This window comes from Mchenga conophoros, linkage group LG8, assembly GCF_057382185.1.
Source record: "Mchenga conophoros isolate Kocher_MC1m ecotype Shallow Benthic linkage group LG8, M_conophoros_male_GT1.1, whole genome shotgun sequence".
NCBI classification, from domain to species: Eukaryota; Metazoa; Chordata; class Actinopteri; order Cichliformes; family Cichlidae; genus Mchenga; species Mchenga conophoros.
In genome coordinates this window covers 19,954,951-19,970,030 of record NC_140533.1, presented here as the reverse complement: position 1 = coordinate 19,970,030, position 15,080 = coordinate 19,954,951, and the positions used below count along the sequence as shown (strand labels likewise).

The 15,080-nt window shown below is 38.4% G+C and overlaps 3 protein-coding genes across 8 annotated transcripts in view; 1 reads left to right on the top strand and 2 right to left on the bottom strand.

Moving 5' to 3' along the window:
* Nucleotides 1-36: 36 nt before the first annotated feature.
* Nucleotides 37-4,296, bottom strand: lrrc20 (leucine rich repeat containing 20). 3 transcript variants are annotated; one of them, XM_085284811.1, is made up of 5 exons: nt 4,189-4,296; nt 1,677-1,765; nt 1,272-1,421; nt 928-1,095; nt 37-837 (listed from the first exon to the last, which is right to left on the bottom strand). In XM_085284811.1, the coding sequence occupies exons 2-5, from the start codon at nt 1,744-1,746 to the stop codon at nt 701-703; spliced, it is 525 nt and encodes a 174-aa protein (XP_085140937.1). In that variant the 5' UTR covers nt 1,747-1,765; nt 4,189-4,296; the 3' UTR covers nt 37-700. The 3 variants fall into 3 exon arrangements, with proteins under 3 accessions (XP_085140937.1, XP_085140936.1, XP_085140935.1); XM_085284810.1 differs by lacking the exon at nt 4,189-4,296 and adding an exon at nt 3,771-4,098; XM_085284809.1 differs by lacking the exon at nt 4,189-4,296 and adding an exon at nt 3,637-4,096 and having other exon boundaries at nt 40-837.
* A 396-nt stretch (nt 4,297-4,692) lies between these two features.
* ndr2 (nodal-related 2) lies at nt 4,693-9,158 on the bottom strand. The gene is made up of 3 exons (XM_085283401.1): nt 8,894-9,158; nt 6,657-7,399; nt 4,693-5,247 (listed from the first exon to the last, which is right to left on the bottom strand). The coding sequence occupies exons 1-3, from the start codon at nt 9,156-9,158 to the stop codon at nt 5,095-5,097; spliced, it is 1,161 nt and encodes a 386-aa protein (XP_085139527.1). The 3' UTR covers nt 4,693-5,094.
* A 1,006-nt stretch (nt 9,159-10,164) lies between these two features.
* Nucleotides 10,165-15,080, top strand: part of pald1a (phosphatase domain containing paladin 1a) — a 59,214-nt gene continuing 54,298 nt past the window's right edge. For 2 of the 4 annotated variants that reach the window (XM_085284805.1, XM_085284804.1), the window contains exon 1: nt 14,265-14,496. The gene's annotated coding sequence lies outside the window, so the exon portion shown is untranslated. Of the gene's footprint in view, nt 10,329-11,348; nt 11,366-14,264; nt 14,497-15,080 lie in introns of those variants that run through there. The other 2 variants (XM_085284806.1, XM_085284803.1) reach the window with 2 other exon arrangements.

The following is a 15,080-nucleotide window of genomic DNA, read 5'->3' as shown; positions in this document are numbered from 1 at the left end:
AATCTATGTTCTAGTCCAATTCTTTAGATTTTATGTATAATATTTAGCCAAATGTTTCTTCTTGCAAAACATTTTTCAGGTGCAATCTTAGCTTCCAGTCAGTTGTATTTGCATAGCCAAGTGCTTCACTAATACAATACAATCTGTACTTAGATCCTTGATTTGGATAAGAAAACACTCACCCAAAATGGTAAAAAAAAAAAAAAAAGAGAGAGAGAGAGAGACTTGTGAAACATTAAAACATTTAAAAACAATCCTGAACACTTTTGTACTTCTGTGTCATTTAATACAAACTCAGTATTGTATATAACATAACCATCTCAGCAAAGTCACCATGTAAAAAAAAGGACAAATACACAGAGACTGCTTAGTTTTCAATGTATATTTGTTTTTTCCCCTATCAAAAAGAATAAATAAGCCATAATAAATATATAATTTGAAACAATGTCAAATGGTGTATCAAGAATGAGTGATTTAATTTCCAGAAGTCTTAATACCAAACGCAGAGCCTACAGGGTTCCCAGCAGCATTGAAAAGTCAAAGAAAGAGGTCTCCGCACAACTCTGTTTTTGTTGCTTGTACAGTATAATGATATCCTGAAGTATTTTTGTCCTACCTGTAACACAAAACTAATTCAATTTAAGCAAGTAAAGGCACACAGCTCCATGCTACAGGAGGTGAAATACATTTATCGTGCATTTTAGGACTCTGCTGTTGACAAAATGTCAAATTTATGAGGAGACTGCAGAGCTGACTTTGTGTTTGAGTCCAGAGGGTTTGACTTCACATTCAGCCACTTCAGCGATGGCATGTCAGACAACTTCTCCAGTGGTACTTCTGTAGAGGAAAATTTAAAAGACAAAAAGACTGAGATGTGTAAATATGTACCTTTCTCACAAAGAGGATACATTAACAATTCTTTTTTACCAGTAAGGCTATTTCCCTGAAGATCAATACGCTCCAGTGTGGCTATTTCAGTAAGCTTATCAGGGAAGATGGAGAACTTGTTATTAGCCAGGTTGATGCTGGTCAGATGCTTCATTTCCGACACAGAATCGGGCAGTTTGGTGAGCACATTTCCTTGCAGGTCCAGTTCTGCAAGGTATTTCAAGACACGAGTAAATCGAAGGGTCACTTGGCTGTTTTTCCCATCAGAGCACGAAGACATTCTGTCAACGTTTGTGAGGTGAATAGCATGTGAGATTAACAGTATACTAAAGCACAAGCTTTTAAAAAATTAAATAATTAATTTAAAAAAATACATCATTTACCTCTGAGCTGAGTGAAAGTTGTAAAGAACTTGCTAGAAACGACCTTCATCTCATTGTCAGCCAATGTGATAACTCGGATGTTTTCTGTGACAGTCCTCAGGACTTTGAACACACCGTCTGGGAAAGAAGCTAGCATGCATTTTGACAGGTCTGCGGAGAAGAAGAAGAACATAGTTATAAAATAATCAAACATTAACACAGTGTAAATCTATAATTACTCTGATAATTACACATGATTACTTACTATTCTTATTATTACATTCTGGCATTTCAAGTTATGTAGCAGTCAACTTTAAGCCTATGTCGCCACCTGCTGGTACTATCTCTGACAACAAATTCATTTATATGCTCTGAACAAAGATTAAGTGAGAGACAAAGGAAAGAATATGTTAAAGTGTATCTTACCCACACTATCTTTTCCCTCCTCTACAGTAGCATTAATCCTCCGGGCCACTTTTGCAACAGCCTCAGCCATTTTTCTGCTTTAACTTTTCCTAAGAGACATAATACAACATTACACATACCTCCACATATAAATGATAAGATGATAAAATAGTAACTACACTATCAGTCAAAGCTGCTGCCCATGCTGACATCCCACTGAAGTCAGCACAACACAGTCGACGCCTGTTTTAAATTTAGCCACAGGCTAAAAATGAACCTTCTAAGGCTAAATCTCATTAAAGATTGCTAGCACTGATAAATGTCACACTTTAGTTGTTTAACGTGGACACACTCCAAATTTTTGTGCACTTTTGGTTTTAAGTACATTAAGGCAATTTCTAACAGAATTTAATGTAAAGACCTGACCTGCAAGTGTATTAACAGCACAAAGTCAGATGGATTCATATTCTTCTTCATATTCTTTTCTAGCTTAATAAACTTAGTACTGGCACAATATTAAGGTCTTAGTTCTTTGCTTATCTACATCTACATTCTGAACTGGTTGAGTTTTTATAACTAGTTATGTTTGTTTAGCACTAATTCCTACTCAAAAAAATGATCAGAAAATAACTAGCTCTTCTCATATATTGTACTTTCAAGTACTCCACTGATGAATATATTTGACATGTCAAGAGTTTTTTGTTTTGCTCCAGTATTCACAATTTTGAATAAACAGATTAGAAATTAATATAAACGAAAGACAGCTCAGGTTAAACAGTTGACTTGTCTTCTTCTTTTGACTGTTTTATGGGTTGACACAGTGGATCATCTGCCTCTATCTCACCCTACTTCTTGCATCCTTCTCTGTCACACAAACTCTCTGCATGCCATTTTTCCACTACATTCATAAATCTTCTCTGTGGTCTTTCTCTTTTACTCCTGCCTGGCAGCTCCACATTCAGGTATCCCTACCATCTTATAAACCTTTCCTTTCACTCTTGCGGCTATCCTTCTGTCACACATCCCCCCTAACACTGGTCTCCACCCACACCATCAAGCTGCCCTTGCTTTTCAGCTCTCTTGTCCACTGCCTGTTCTGTTGCTTTGTTTGGTTTACCACAGGTATTTAAAGTCATCTATGTTTACTACCTTTACAGGTTCGCTGTTACACCCGTCTCTCTCTCACATGTGAAATCTGTCTTTCTTCTATTGACTTTCATTTCTCTTCTCTCTAGTGCATATCTCCACCTCTAAATAATCCCTTCCAACTGCTCCCTGCTCTCACTACAGACCAAAATGTCATCTGCGAACATCAAAGTCCAAGGAGACTCCTGCCTGACATCACCTGTCAGCCTGTCCATTACCACTGTAAACAAGAATGAGGCTCAGAACCGATCCCTGATGAATCACACCTCTGCCTTTAACCCATCTCTCACTTCTGTCACACCTCACCACTGTCTTGTTGTCCTCATACATGTCCTACACCAACCTAACATACTTCTCCATCACTCCTGACTTCCTCTTAAGACTACCACAGTTCCTTTCTTGGCACTCTATCATATGCTTTCTCCAGATCTAGAAAAAGACACAGTGCCGTTCTTTAAATAAAAAATAATAATAATAATTTGAAACTATCTGGTAATTTGTGGTAAATTAAAGACAACTCATAAAACATTTGTTACATTGAATTACAGAGTGTTTGAGAGAAATTCAACTTTTGCCTTTGCCCATTATTAAAACCCATTAAGTCCTCAAAGTGGAAATAGTAACATAAAACCCCAGAAACGCTGCTTCGGTTGAGCCTTCACGAAGATCGCTTTTCACTTCTGGTTAACCATAAAGCTAGTAAATAAAGCATGTATGCTAACATAAAAATCTTTAGACTTACTTCAGACCTACACTACCAGACTAATATAAATTCACCGGTTGACAGACATATAGATATGCTCTGTGTCATTGAAGCTATACAAAAGTCACTTACCTCAACTAAAAGCCTGCTAGTGTTACCAAAACGTGCAGCTGCCGGTGTTAGCTAACTTAGCTTCAGCTTCTCAACCCACCAGGCAAGTTTAATGAGTGTGTATTTTTAACCAGAGGAGAGGCTGGCTGGCTCACCTCTTTGCTGCTGCGCTATTTTTTTCGGTCAGTACGATACGTTAGCATCACCTCATATAAGCAAAGAAGTTATCAAACAATGCAAAAGCAAGTTAATGCTTAGCTTCGGTTAGGAAAACATGAGCTTCGGTTAGCTTGCTAGCTAACATAAGTGATATTCACGAGCGTCAGTCCTGCGCTTTGAAATTGCAGAACACGAAAATTTAAAATATAAAACAAAAGAAATAGCGTCATACACGAATTCCATGAGTAATAAGGCGCAGATACCACAACTAAATAACTTAAACCATCTTTAAAATTTATTGAACACGTATAAAATATTTTTTTAAATAGTTGCTGGTTAATTCAACTATAATTAAATAGTTAACCACATCTGCCTGAGTGGAAACTGACATTACGAAGTTAAATGTTGTCTTACCTCTGAGTCCTGGTCAGCTATTGCCAGTCTGACCTCTGCCATAGTCATGAATCTGGCAAGTTCCTGGTTAGTCAGTATTTTTTCAAAGGATTTGAATACAATGAGCTCTATTGCTTTAGAAGAATAGAACCTAGTTTAGCATTGTTACAACAAACTGCAACTTTAGAGTGTTGGCTGGATATTCCTTTTACAATGCTATATTTTCAATGTAAGAGGAATTTGGCAGTCACTTACTGTAGATGACTGAAACAGCTAGAAAAGTCTACCTATTTTGAGTGTGAGTGCTTTTGTGAAACACAGTTCACACACAATCCTGTTGCTAAACATAAGCTTCACCATGCTATTTGTCATGAAACTGTAGCATCTTAAAAACCAAATACACCACATAATTTTAAACCAACATAGCAAAATACATATTAAGGGTGCAACATGTACATATATGTAATTTTATTTTAATATTTACAATAATATAACAATATAAATAGCCATTATAACAATATACACAAATGGTAGTCGACAATAAAACTGTGCTGAAATATTAATCAACATTACCATTAAATATTTACAATTATAACAATTGATAATTTAAAGTGAATGAACTTCCGTTTGTGACAATAGGTGAACCCAATTTTTGAGTTCACATTTTGGTACATCTCAAAATGCAACTATTCTTACAAACCAAAGCCTACATCACACATCAAAATGTTGTCTTCGTGCAACGCTCCGACACAGCCTTGCAGTGCTTTCTTCCTTCTGTATAAATGTTTTATTTTATTTTGTTTTGTTTTATTTTATTTTATTTTATTTTATTTTATTTTATTTTATTTTATTTTATTTTCAGAAATTACTTGGTTCTGTCAAAATTTCTGTACAGTGTTAAGCCTGCTCTGCAGCTGGTTTTAGCTTTCACTGGCACCCGCACTGATCCACAATCATATCCTCGTGGTGTCGAAGGAGCATCTCTCCATTTTCATAGTACAACATGCTCAGTGGGCTCATTTTGGTTGGTGCACAGCAGGGTGAGGCCACTCTGTCAGGGTGGAAATGCTTCAGGAGACTCTGGAAAAAGAAAGAGAGAGGCTTTAGGCCAATTGTAGATAACTGCAGTTCTATAAAGAAATATAGTAATAGCGTTATCCTATCTTAGCTTACTGACATACTGACCCACTTACTGTCATCTGATATTTGCTATTCTGCTTTTCACTTCATTTAGTAAGTTGAACATTTCTGTTCATTTAAGCTATTTGTTATATGTTTTGTTGTTTTTAACGTAACATTTTGAACCACTTTAAACCACAGACGTTCTGATAAAAAATGATATCTTGTTTTACCCTTTTTCATAGTGTGGAAAAGGAGTACTAACAGATTTGTTATGATGAAACGCTTCAAATCCTCACGTTTTACTAAATTAGCAAAACAAAAAATAATAAAACAATTATTATAGCCCTGCAACAGACTGGCAACCTGTCCAGGGTGTACCCTGCCTCTCGCCCTAAGACAGCTGGAATAAGCTCCAATGAATGAATGAACAAATGTAAAAAAACAAAACAAAAAAAAAACACACAAAAAAAAACCTAGTAACTACGATTCATATTTGCATAGTGTTTCAAGTATTTGAGATACTTGTTTTGTCATTTTGAAAGTAATTGACAACACTTTTGGGTAGAAAAACACAGGAATAATTTCCTTTTTTTAATATATAGTTTACCATTACTGTTCTCTACTGTTTGTGAAACCCCTTAGAGAGGCCCTCCACCCTTTTTCTTCAGTCCTAACTGGTGTCAAGTTAACATTGTTAAGACATCCATCAGACAGCCACCACCACACACTTGACCAGTATGTAGTGCATTTTCACAATGATATGTCTCTGATCTAACACATTACTGTAGCTAAATGTCTCAATTTTTTCTTTTTAGTGAACAAAAAACATTATTACATTATTACTTACATAATACATTACATTACATAATTAGATAAACATTATTTGACTCAAGAGCCACTGAGGACTTCCGGTAAATTGAGTTAAGTGGTATTTTTGCTTGCCTGCAGATTTTTCATAGTTGTTATCATTTTTGATCACGTAAAGTTTATTTTATTACATATTAGTCTGAAGTACTGTTTCCATAAGTTGTACTTTAGTGGTTTAGCTACAGTTCAGCCGCTTCCATTGTGAAGTAATTGGTATTTTTATTAGATAGATAGATAGATAGATAGATAGATAGATAGATAGATAGATAGATAGATAGATAGATAGATAGATAGATAGATAGATAGATAGATAGATAGATAGATAGATAGATAGATAGATAGATAGATAGATAGATAGATTGTCCCTATCCCAAATTGTCCCTGATGCATATATCTGCCAGTGATTGTGTGCATATGAATTTTTAAACGGTCTGCATACAATGTTCCTATGATGATAATATGAATATGTGTAAGAACAGAAACTCTAGATAGGCACTCACCTGCATGTAGGCATGATTGGTTGGGTTTAAGTCTTCTCTCAGAGGACTAGGGCAGGAGCCTTCACAGCGGTAGGCATTGTATTTTTTAGGAAAGACAATCCAGGACCCCCAGCCAATCTGATTAAAGTCGACATGCAGGTCCACTTTGCGACAGAGCGATTTTTCACTCACTCTTTTGGACAGCTGTGGGGTTCTTGCTGTTTGCTCTCTCTGGCCCCGTTTGCTCCTTCGCCTCTTTTTGATTTCAGCAGGGGAGAAGAACTTGGATTGTTCAGCTGTATGGAGTAAGCTCGCTTTAGCCTTTGAGTTTTCATCAGACCCTGTGTGTGAGAAGACAACCAGCAAGGCCCGGTCACTCACATCCTGGTCTTTTGTCAAACTTGTTTCATAAACAGGCTCATCGGGAAGAGGCAGGCCTCGCTTTTTCTTTATCACTTTCCTTCTTCTTGACACTCGCTTGTGTCGAATTCTTGTTGTTGATTTCTCTTTAAGCCAGCTCAAGAGGGGATTTGTCATGTTGAATACTTTCCAGCTCTGCGATGATGTGACTAGTGACGATTCTGTGAGCAGTGCCAGCAGATGCTGATCCTGGTCATGGTGGTGATACACCTCCACACTAATGTTGGAAACATTCATTGTCCAAGGTAGCTTGATTCTCAACTCTGCTGCCTGGATTTGTTTGTCAGCTCCCAGCGCATGGAGGTCAAATGTCGCCACCCAGGATCTATGTCTGTACTTCAAATCTGATATAGCAAAAATGGAAGAATTAGCATAATTGAAGAGCACTTTGTATGACACAGATTATAATGACTGATTGTGTGTTACTGATGCATGTAAACCAACAAACAACCACCTGTGCGGGAAATGAACCCCCCAAAACATCACCATTATTATATTACCAAACATTAGATTGCTTTCTTTCCCTCCTCACCACACAGGTGGTAGATAGCTGCAACTTTGTGAGCCTGGTTTTGCTGGAAATCTATTCCTCTAAGCGTTTCTCCTCCCTTAAAATCTCCAAGTTCTTTTGAAAGGTGATCACCGAATTGTTAAAGGTTACTTTTCTGATAATGTAGGGTCTCGCCAAATTAAATAAACTTATGGAAGGTATAAGTGCAACATATATCTTAACTATGACATGACATTTTCAGTGTGCAGCCTGTAACAGCTTTATTAAAGAAGATGCAAATCAATAAGAAGGCCTACAGCTTCAACCTTATATGTTTTGCTGGTTTAGTGGATTTAATCAGCCAACAGGAATTATTTTAACCTAAAATGTTTTTTTGAAAGTTTATTTACCTCATAACAGAAGTCAGATAAAATCAAAAAATGAAACCTTTAATGAACATGCAGGCTCATCTGGTGAGAAAATAATAATATATGTCATCTAGAACTTCGTGATTAGGGGATTTCAGTAATCAAAGCTGCTTATGCTTTTCCCCAACATAACCCATTCATTATGCTACCCATGGACACCCTGCTCTGCGCCCACATCTGTAAAGAGACCCATTGTGATTCTAAACAGGTGTGGTTCCGATTAATCTAAGGGATGAACGGCTTTAAAACATTTAACTTTTGCATTGTCCGCTGCCTATTGAGTTCGACTCTTGATCAAAAGTGCAAACCACCCGCGCTATTAATCCACTCAAACCAAACACGTAGCCGAAACCAATCACTTAACACATCCCTGCTTCTCACGGCTTCTGCATATCCTCTGTCAAACAAACAGGTAGTAACTCTAACACTTTACCGAGATGTGAAATTAGATTCTGCAGCAGGGATTGGGGGGTGTCCTGTGCTGGCTGCTTGTGCCACCGTTAAATCCAGCGCTCTAATTTAATCAAACCAAGTGCGAAAAAGAACTGAAGGAGGTTGTTGATTTGACTAAGCAAGAGATTTGTATAGGGGGATGTCTGGCGAGGTATCTAATCAACATCACCTATTTAGCGAAGAAGAGGTTTGCTTTGAGAATTAGAGAGAATACCGGCCTTTTCACACGCTGATCTCTGCATGGTTATTCACCCCCTAAGCGGAATGTGGATTGAAAACCTCTGAGGTCGTCTGGCACGCAGTGTTGACAGAAAAACTAAACTCCTTAACATCTGAGAGGATTTATTAATGGTAGAGAAGACATCTGACCCGAACCAAAGCTATAAAACACGAATGTCAAACGATTCCCTGCACGTTTCTGACAAACAAACCAAATATTTTTTATGAAGCAATGAGCCAGATCTTACTTTTAGCCATCATACTCTTCACGGTGTCCGCTTGTCTTGCGGCATCTTGCTCCATCGTATCCATAAGACCGGAAAAATTCGACTTGAAATTCCTGTAAAGTTGCATCATGTAGCTCGGCAGGTGATATCCAGTTCCTCGGTCCATCACGGCAAAACGGTGCGGCGGCCTCATAAACACCCCATCGCTGGATTTATGAATCCCTTGAGCCAGCAGCGCCAGCAAAGATGCATGGAGCGCAACACCCAAAGCTCCCCATGAGCGCATGTTTTAGGTCGGTTAATGACAAATTCCTCCTCTGGAAGAGCAGGGGAGCCTTATATACTCTCACCCACCCCCTTTCACGTTTAACAAGTAGCTGAGAACATTAAAGGAAATTGACATGAGTCCTCAAGACTTGCTACCTGACAGCTCATCATCTATTCAATTGGTAATGAGGCGCCTGGGTTGGTGTTTACAAGACGCACAGGTTTTGTTTGCACCATGTTCTTTGGGCTTCTGCAGCCTGACTCCCCATTCTCAGACTAATTGTTTCATCTGTTTGGTTTGCACTAATTGTTAGGCTTTCCCATAGTCTAATTTAGTCTACTACGGGCCCCTTGAAATGCACATCAGGGACAATGAATGGGCTCTATTACCCATCAGGCATGTCTTCGTACAACAACAACAATGGCAACAGAACTATTAATGTTAAAACATCACTGCAACCAGTAATATAGGGAACGCACATGACATTTATACTACATTTATTATGCATTTGTTAATAACTTGGCCTAATTTAACTTCTAATTATACCTCAAATGGCCTTTTGTGACAAGAATATTACGATAAAAGATGGAGACGGATAAAACAGGCCTACCACAAACTGAGATAAAGTCGCTGGAAACTTAATATAGACCTCTGGGACACTATCAAGCAGCACAGATAGAATGAAGCAGGAAACACGTCTTATCTCGCTCATATTTAACTTTAAGATGTTTACTTTTAAAGCTATACTATTATATAAAGCTCACTGGTGTTTTTCTGGTTAGAATTCCTTAAACAGCGTATTAATTTTATTTGTAATGTTTATATATAAGCTTTCATTTTATTAATAGTAGCTGTATACACCTATTATAAGAATGCTTAATTTCAAAGTGGCATAACAGCAATGAACCTTTTAAATCTTCGCAAAGTTTGCACGTCAAAAATCTTGGTTCCTGCATAGAGCATCTGTGGATGGTTGTCGCAAACTGCGCATGCGCTATGCGTCTCCATTCACATAATGAAATCCTTTTCCTCGAGAATCTCCCGAGAAAGGATAAAAATTAATGGATATTTTTTATCCACCTGTATAGTTAAAAAGCGGTGCACTTTGTCGACAACGTCTACACGTCTACACCGGAATTACCGGAACTAACTGGCCCGTCGCTTTTTCACCTACCGTGTGCTGAAATGGTGAGTAGCTTTAAAGTTTACGGGTCTTTTCTTGCACGAGTCATGGCAGCTAAAAAGAAAGTTGGCACTCGTGCCGTTTTTGGACCCCAGTGTCCCTCTAGATTACAATCTTCAACAAATATGGATTTTGGACTTTTGCTTGGACTAGACTTCCGCAGTGAAGGATATTTTCATGATGTGCTTGTGTGGCTGATGGGGCATACATGTGCTTGGCACCCCCACCCCCCCATCTCTCCATGCCTGCACTGCATTGTGCATTCAATCTGGTGTTTTGGGCGCTGACAGTGATAATTAATAATAATAATAATAAAAACAAGTTGTGCAAAGCACGATAGGCAGTTGGGGCTCATTACTATGGAAATGCATAAATGGATAACCGTTAACTTATGTTTTTATTTGCTTATAAAAAACAAACATTTTCTAGGATGTCCTGATGTGTTACAGTGCAACGATTACACGCGCATGAAAATTACATTACAGTACATGCATGCAAATGATAAAAGGTTTGAGAAAAACAATGTGTTATGCTCTGCGTAATGCGTTTGCATCACTTATGCAAAAACTGGATATGTACTAATAATAGGTGTGTTTTATATGTTAGCGCTCATAAGACAGGAAAATGAACCAAAACAAATACTTCTACATACAAATACCACTAACAGAAACCTAATCTAAAACCACGTCATGTATTTACATGTGCATTTATAGCATATACAGTATATAATAGGCAAATAGTGACGTCATGCTGCATCTGCGTAAGATTTTACTAGGCCTGACATAAAGCACATGATGTTCTTTGATTTATTTTGTTTTGTGTCAAGGTCTTTGTTTACTTTGGTCCTTCCAGCTGGTTATCCTTTCAGGCTCTTCTGTTTATATCGCTTTACCTGATGTCATGGGGGGTGGGGTTGGGCGGTGGGAGTGGCGATGGGGTGCACTGAAACTGCCTCTGATTGACTCGATCAAACCACGAGTATCAGTTAATCAAGAGTGATAGAACGAAACTCCTGGATGATTGAGCAGCCAAATACTAAATGGTGAGCCTTTTAATCTCAGTTTATCTTGATAAGAGGGCTGGATGAGAAACTTAACTCCTACGTGCAATTTTAAAAGTTGTTTGTTTGGACATGCCCCACGAAAAGCCCCCACTTTGTTTCCAAAATGATTTATAGTAGATCTGTTCATAGGGATTGAGAAATGTAAAACAGGTGTTCAGTTAGGTTCAAGTTTCCTTAAGTCCCAGCGCTGCTTGTTTTGAAATTGATTTGGATGCATATTTGCAATCATTTATAAGAGTATTGTGCCAAGGTCAACTGAGTCAATACTGAGAGGGGCCAAATTCGGGATGGGGTGTTGCGGGTCCCAACTCTCTTTTCTTATTTTCTGAAGTTGCACAATAAAATAGCTGTGACTGTTCACCTTCCCCATGTTCATAATGAAACTATAAATAACAGCTGACTACAATAAAACTGCTAGGACTTAATCAAATACTTATAATCTACCATATGCATGTTTAGTTATACAGCCCGTTACTATCTACATAAATTAAAAATGCAGTGCAGGTGAAATAGTCATAATATGCTTTTATGTGAAAAAGAAAGTACACTTTTTTCAGTTCTAAGGTCTTAGTGATCCCTAAGACCTTAGAACTGAAAAAAGTGTACTTTTCAGTGAGGACATAATTAAACATGATCTGGTCCTTTCTAAGTCTTCAAACGAGGTAAATACATGCTCATATGAACAATAAAAATTATGTATTACACTGTGTCAAACTAAGCCAAAATGCAGAAGCAGTGTGTGGAAAACTAGCAAACTAGCACACCCCATGATTCTGTAGCTCTTGGGTTATTTTGTGATTTCTCTGAGCATTCCAGGGTCTGACCTTGGGGTGAATTTGTTGCAATGACCACTCCTGGGATAATTGGCACACCAGCTTGTTTTCTACATTTTCATAATCTTTATAAATTACATAACCCTCCTTCCTCTTTTGCATTGTGTTAACAAACAGCTGAACACCAGCAGACTGCCAAAAGTGCTTTTAGAGAGAAGGTTGCTAATTATCACTTAATTTTTTATTACAAGCACCTAATCATCTTAATTCCATTGGAAGCAGTAAGGCTGTACTGCTTCCAATGTTTTGTTGTTCCTTTAATTGTATTTACATAATTTTAAGACCTGCTAAGAAACATTCAAAAATGTTTTTGATCTTCTTACATTCTAAGAAAAATTTGATGTAAAAAAAATTTGATAATATCAAAATATTTGAAGGCATGCCTTTCAGTAAATATAATTTTGGTCATATCCAAAGTTACCCAGAGGACATTTGATGTAAATTAATTAATTTCCCAGTGGGCACTGTTTTCTGATTGTGATTAAATAGTTGTCTGAATGAAAAGAAGTGTTTTGGAAATTAGATAATTATCTAAATGCAGTTGTTAATTCTTACCACAAGGTGTCATATTTGATCAATGGACTCAAGAGAATATTGCACTGGACGTCCACCCAGAACATGCCAAGGTGTATTTGTAATTAGTTATCATTTCATCTTCCCAAGAGCTTTGAGCTGCTGATTTATTTTTAACTTGACAGTGATTGATTAGGGAAACATTTTGATTTGGGAACAGTGTCCCTGTGCTGTGAGAAAGATGAAAAGACTATCTGAAAGCATTAATTTCATTTCTAATGTGTTTGGAAGCTTAGAACTTGTCTCAGGTGAAATACTTCTTCCTTCCTTACAATTGCTCTTACAAGTCTCTTAGCAAACTGTGTGAAAATGTGCCTAGGCTCATTAGCTTTATGACAGTTTATTACAAAATCTCCCCCCCCCCGAAAAACAAACGAATATTTGTTACTTCTCACTTCCTGGGTGGATTCATTCATGTTTTGAGGTTTGCGGGCCACGGGAGGGTTTGGTTTCACATTCACTGTGTTGCAAGAACGTCAGAATCTTTGGCCTGCGCGGCTGCAGGAAGGAAGGAACAGGTGTGGCAGCAGTAGATTTTACATCCATATCTCGAAAAAACCACTTACCACTTTTGCAAATCAGCTTGATGTGGACATTATCTTGTGACAGATTTGTGATCGCACATACTTTTGTAAGAAAACATTCTCATATGCAGTTCACTCAGACGATAAGCCCGATGTTGTTGGCCTTTTTGTTTAATAATTTGGAGTCCTAAGTGTAAATCTTACCCAAATGGGTAAGTTTGGCAGAATTTCGATACAGGTATTTTGCAAGCAGATGCTGTTGGCTGTGTTCGTGCCTTATTCAAATCTTAGGATGCTTGCTGTTTGAACTGACATACCCTCAGTGTTATGACTACAAAGGGTACAGCACGCAGGCATTTACAGCTAAAACTCAAGCTTAAATCTAAGTATTTGCCCACCTGTAAGCTTGTTTACTTTCGGCATGACATGTGTTAACTGCTAATGAATGGAGTAATTAGCGCATTGCAGTGAATTAGGCTTATGTTGTCGGTGTTGCAAGTGTACCTTACATTCTACAGTGAGGGTTTACTGCTGCATCTGCTCGTAATTTGTGTAAGAAGTGATGGTTTAGTTTGATACGGTTGCTGAAAGGTCTGTGTGTTCAGAAGGTATTGTGCTGGCAGGAGGCGCCGGTTTATGATTGGATGGCGAAATGGATGGTGAGTAAGCCTCTGGGTCCGCCTCCACATCCTCTTCACCCCCCCCCACCCAAACACACACACACACACACACGCACACACACACACATGCGCAATCAGTTTCATACACACACAAATCCCAGCAACCTTGCACCTCATGTGCAGGGGATGCATACAAAAAAGTAACAAACAAACCAACAGTGGAGCCCCCACCCCCCACCCCACCTCCCTGCACACTCCCGTCTTTTCCTACTCAGTGGCTGTCTGGGATCTGTCCTTACTGAAGGACATGTTCATTGACTTGCTTTATAAGGACATGTTAATGATGCAAGACTGCCGCCTGCTGTAGTTTGATCAGGAGGCAGAGACACATTGCCTCACAGAACAGACAGAGATGCCAGTGGGGATGTCTGAGTGAGACTGCTTGCCTGCCGGAGAGCTGTCATTTTGGTTCTTTTTAACCCATTATTTTCTGTTTTGTGATTGTGTTTCTCTGAGACTCGTGCACCTCTCGGACGGTGGAATGAGCAGCTGAATGTCAGGTACAGTTGTCATACTTTGCATTTTCTTTGTTGTGACACTTGACTCCTTTTGCTGGTTTGTGGTCGCAAAACGTGTCATCAGTATGTTTTCAAGAGGTACAAAAGAAATGGCATGCGCTGTTCTTTAGATGCACGCTGTGATTTTACATGAGACTTAAGAGATGTAAAATATCTTTTTAATCTGTTTACAACATTCTTTGATAATACCAGTCATGGCTGACATTCACATAGCTACATGGACTGCATTCTTAATGGCATGTGACGCCTAAGCTCTCCTCTTAAGTGTTTATCCACTCTCATTCTTCTGCCGGAGTGGCCAGCACCTGTTTGAAATGATTCAGACACCCTTGACCATCTTACAAAATGCTGCTCAGTCAAGATCTGTTTGCACTTACACAAGTTTAGCACTTCAGCTCGAGTTGCAAGCAAAATGTAACATGTTAACAACTCGGTGTAAAATCTATCTGCTGTCACTTGAACCGGCAGATCTGCCAGAATATTGTGGCCAGACACTGAGGTTTACAAAAAGTGAAAACCACACCACTGCAGGCTTGAAATAAGAAGATATTATTGGCACTTTGAGA

Excerpts from the sequence above, each read along its gene's own strand:
- lrrc20 (XM_085284811.1), bottom strand. The coding sequence starts at position 1,746 with ATGGCTGAGGCTGTTGCAAAAGTGGCCCGGAGGATTAATGCTACTGTA. Across the intron at positions 1,422-1,676 it reads GGAGGGAAAAGATAGTGTGG|ACCTGTCAAAATGCATGCTA; the intron begins GTAAGATACACT and ends TCTTCTCCGCAG. Across the intron at positions 1,096-1,271 it reads AACTTTCACTCAGCTCAGAG|AACTGGACCTGCAAGGAAAT; the intron begins GTAAATGATGTA and ends AATACCTTGCAG.
- ndr2 (XM_085283401.1), bottom strand. The coding sequence starts at position 9,158 with ATGCGCTCATGGGGAGCTTTGGGTGTTGCGCTCCATGCATCTTTGCTG. Across the intron at positions 7,400-8,893 it reads GAAGAGTATGATGGCTAAAA|ATTTGAAGTACAGACATAGA; the intron begins GTAAGATCTGGC and ends TTGCTATATCAG. Across the intron at positions 5,248-6,656 it reads CCAATCATGCCTACATGCAG|AGTCTCCTGAAGCATTTCCA; the intron begins GTGAGTGCCTAT and ends TTCTTTTTCCAG.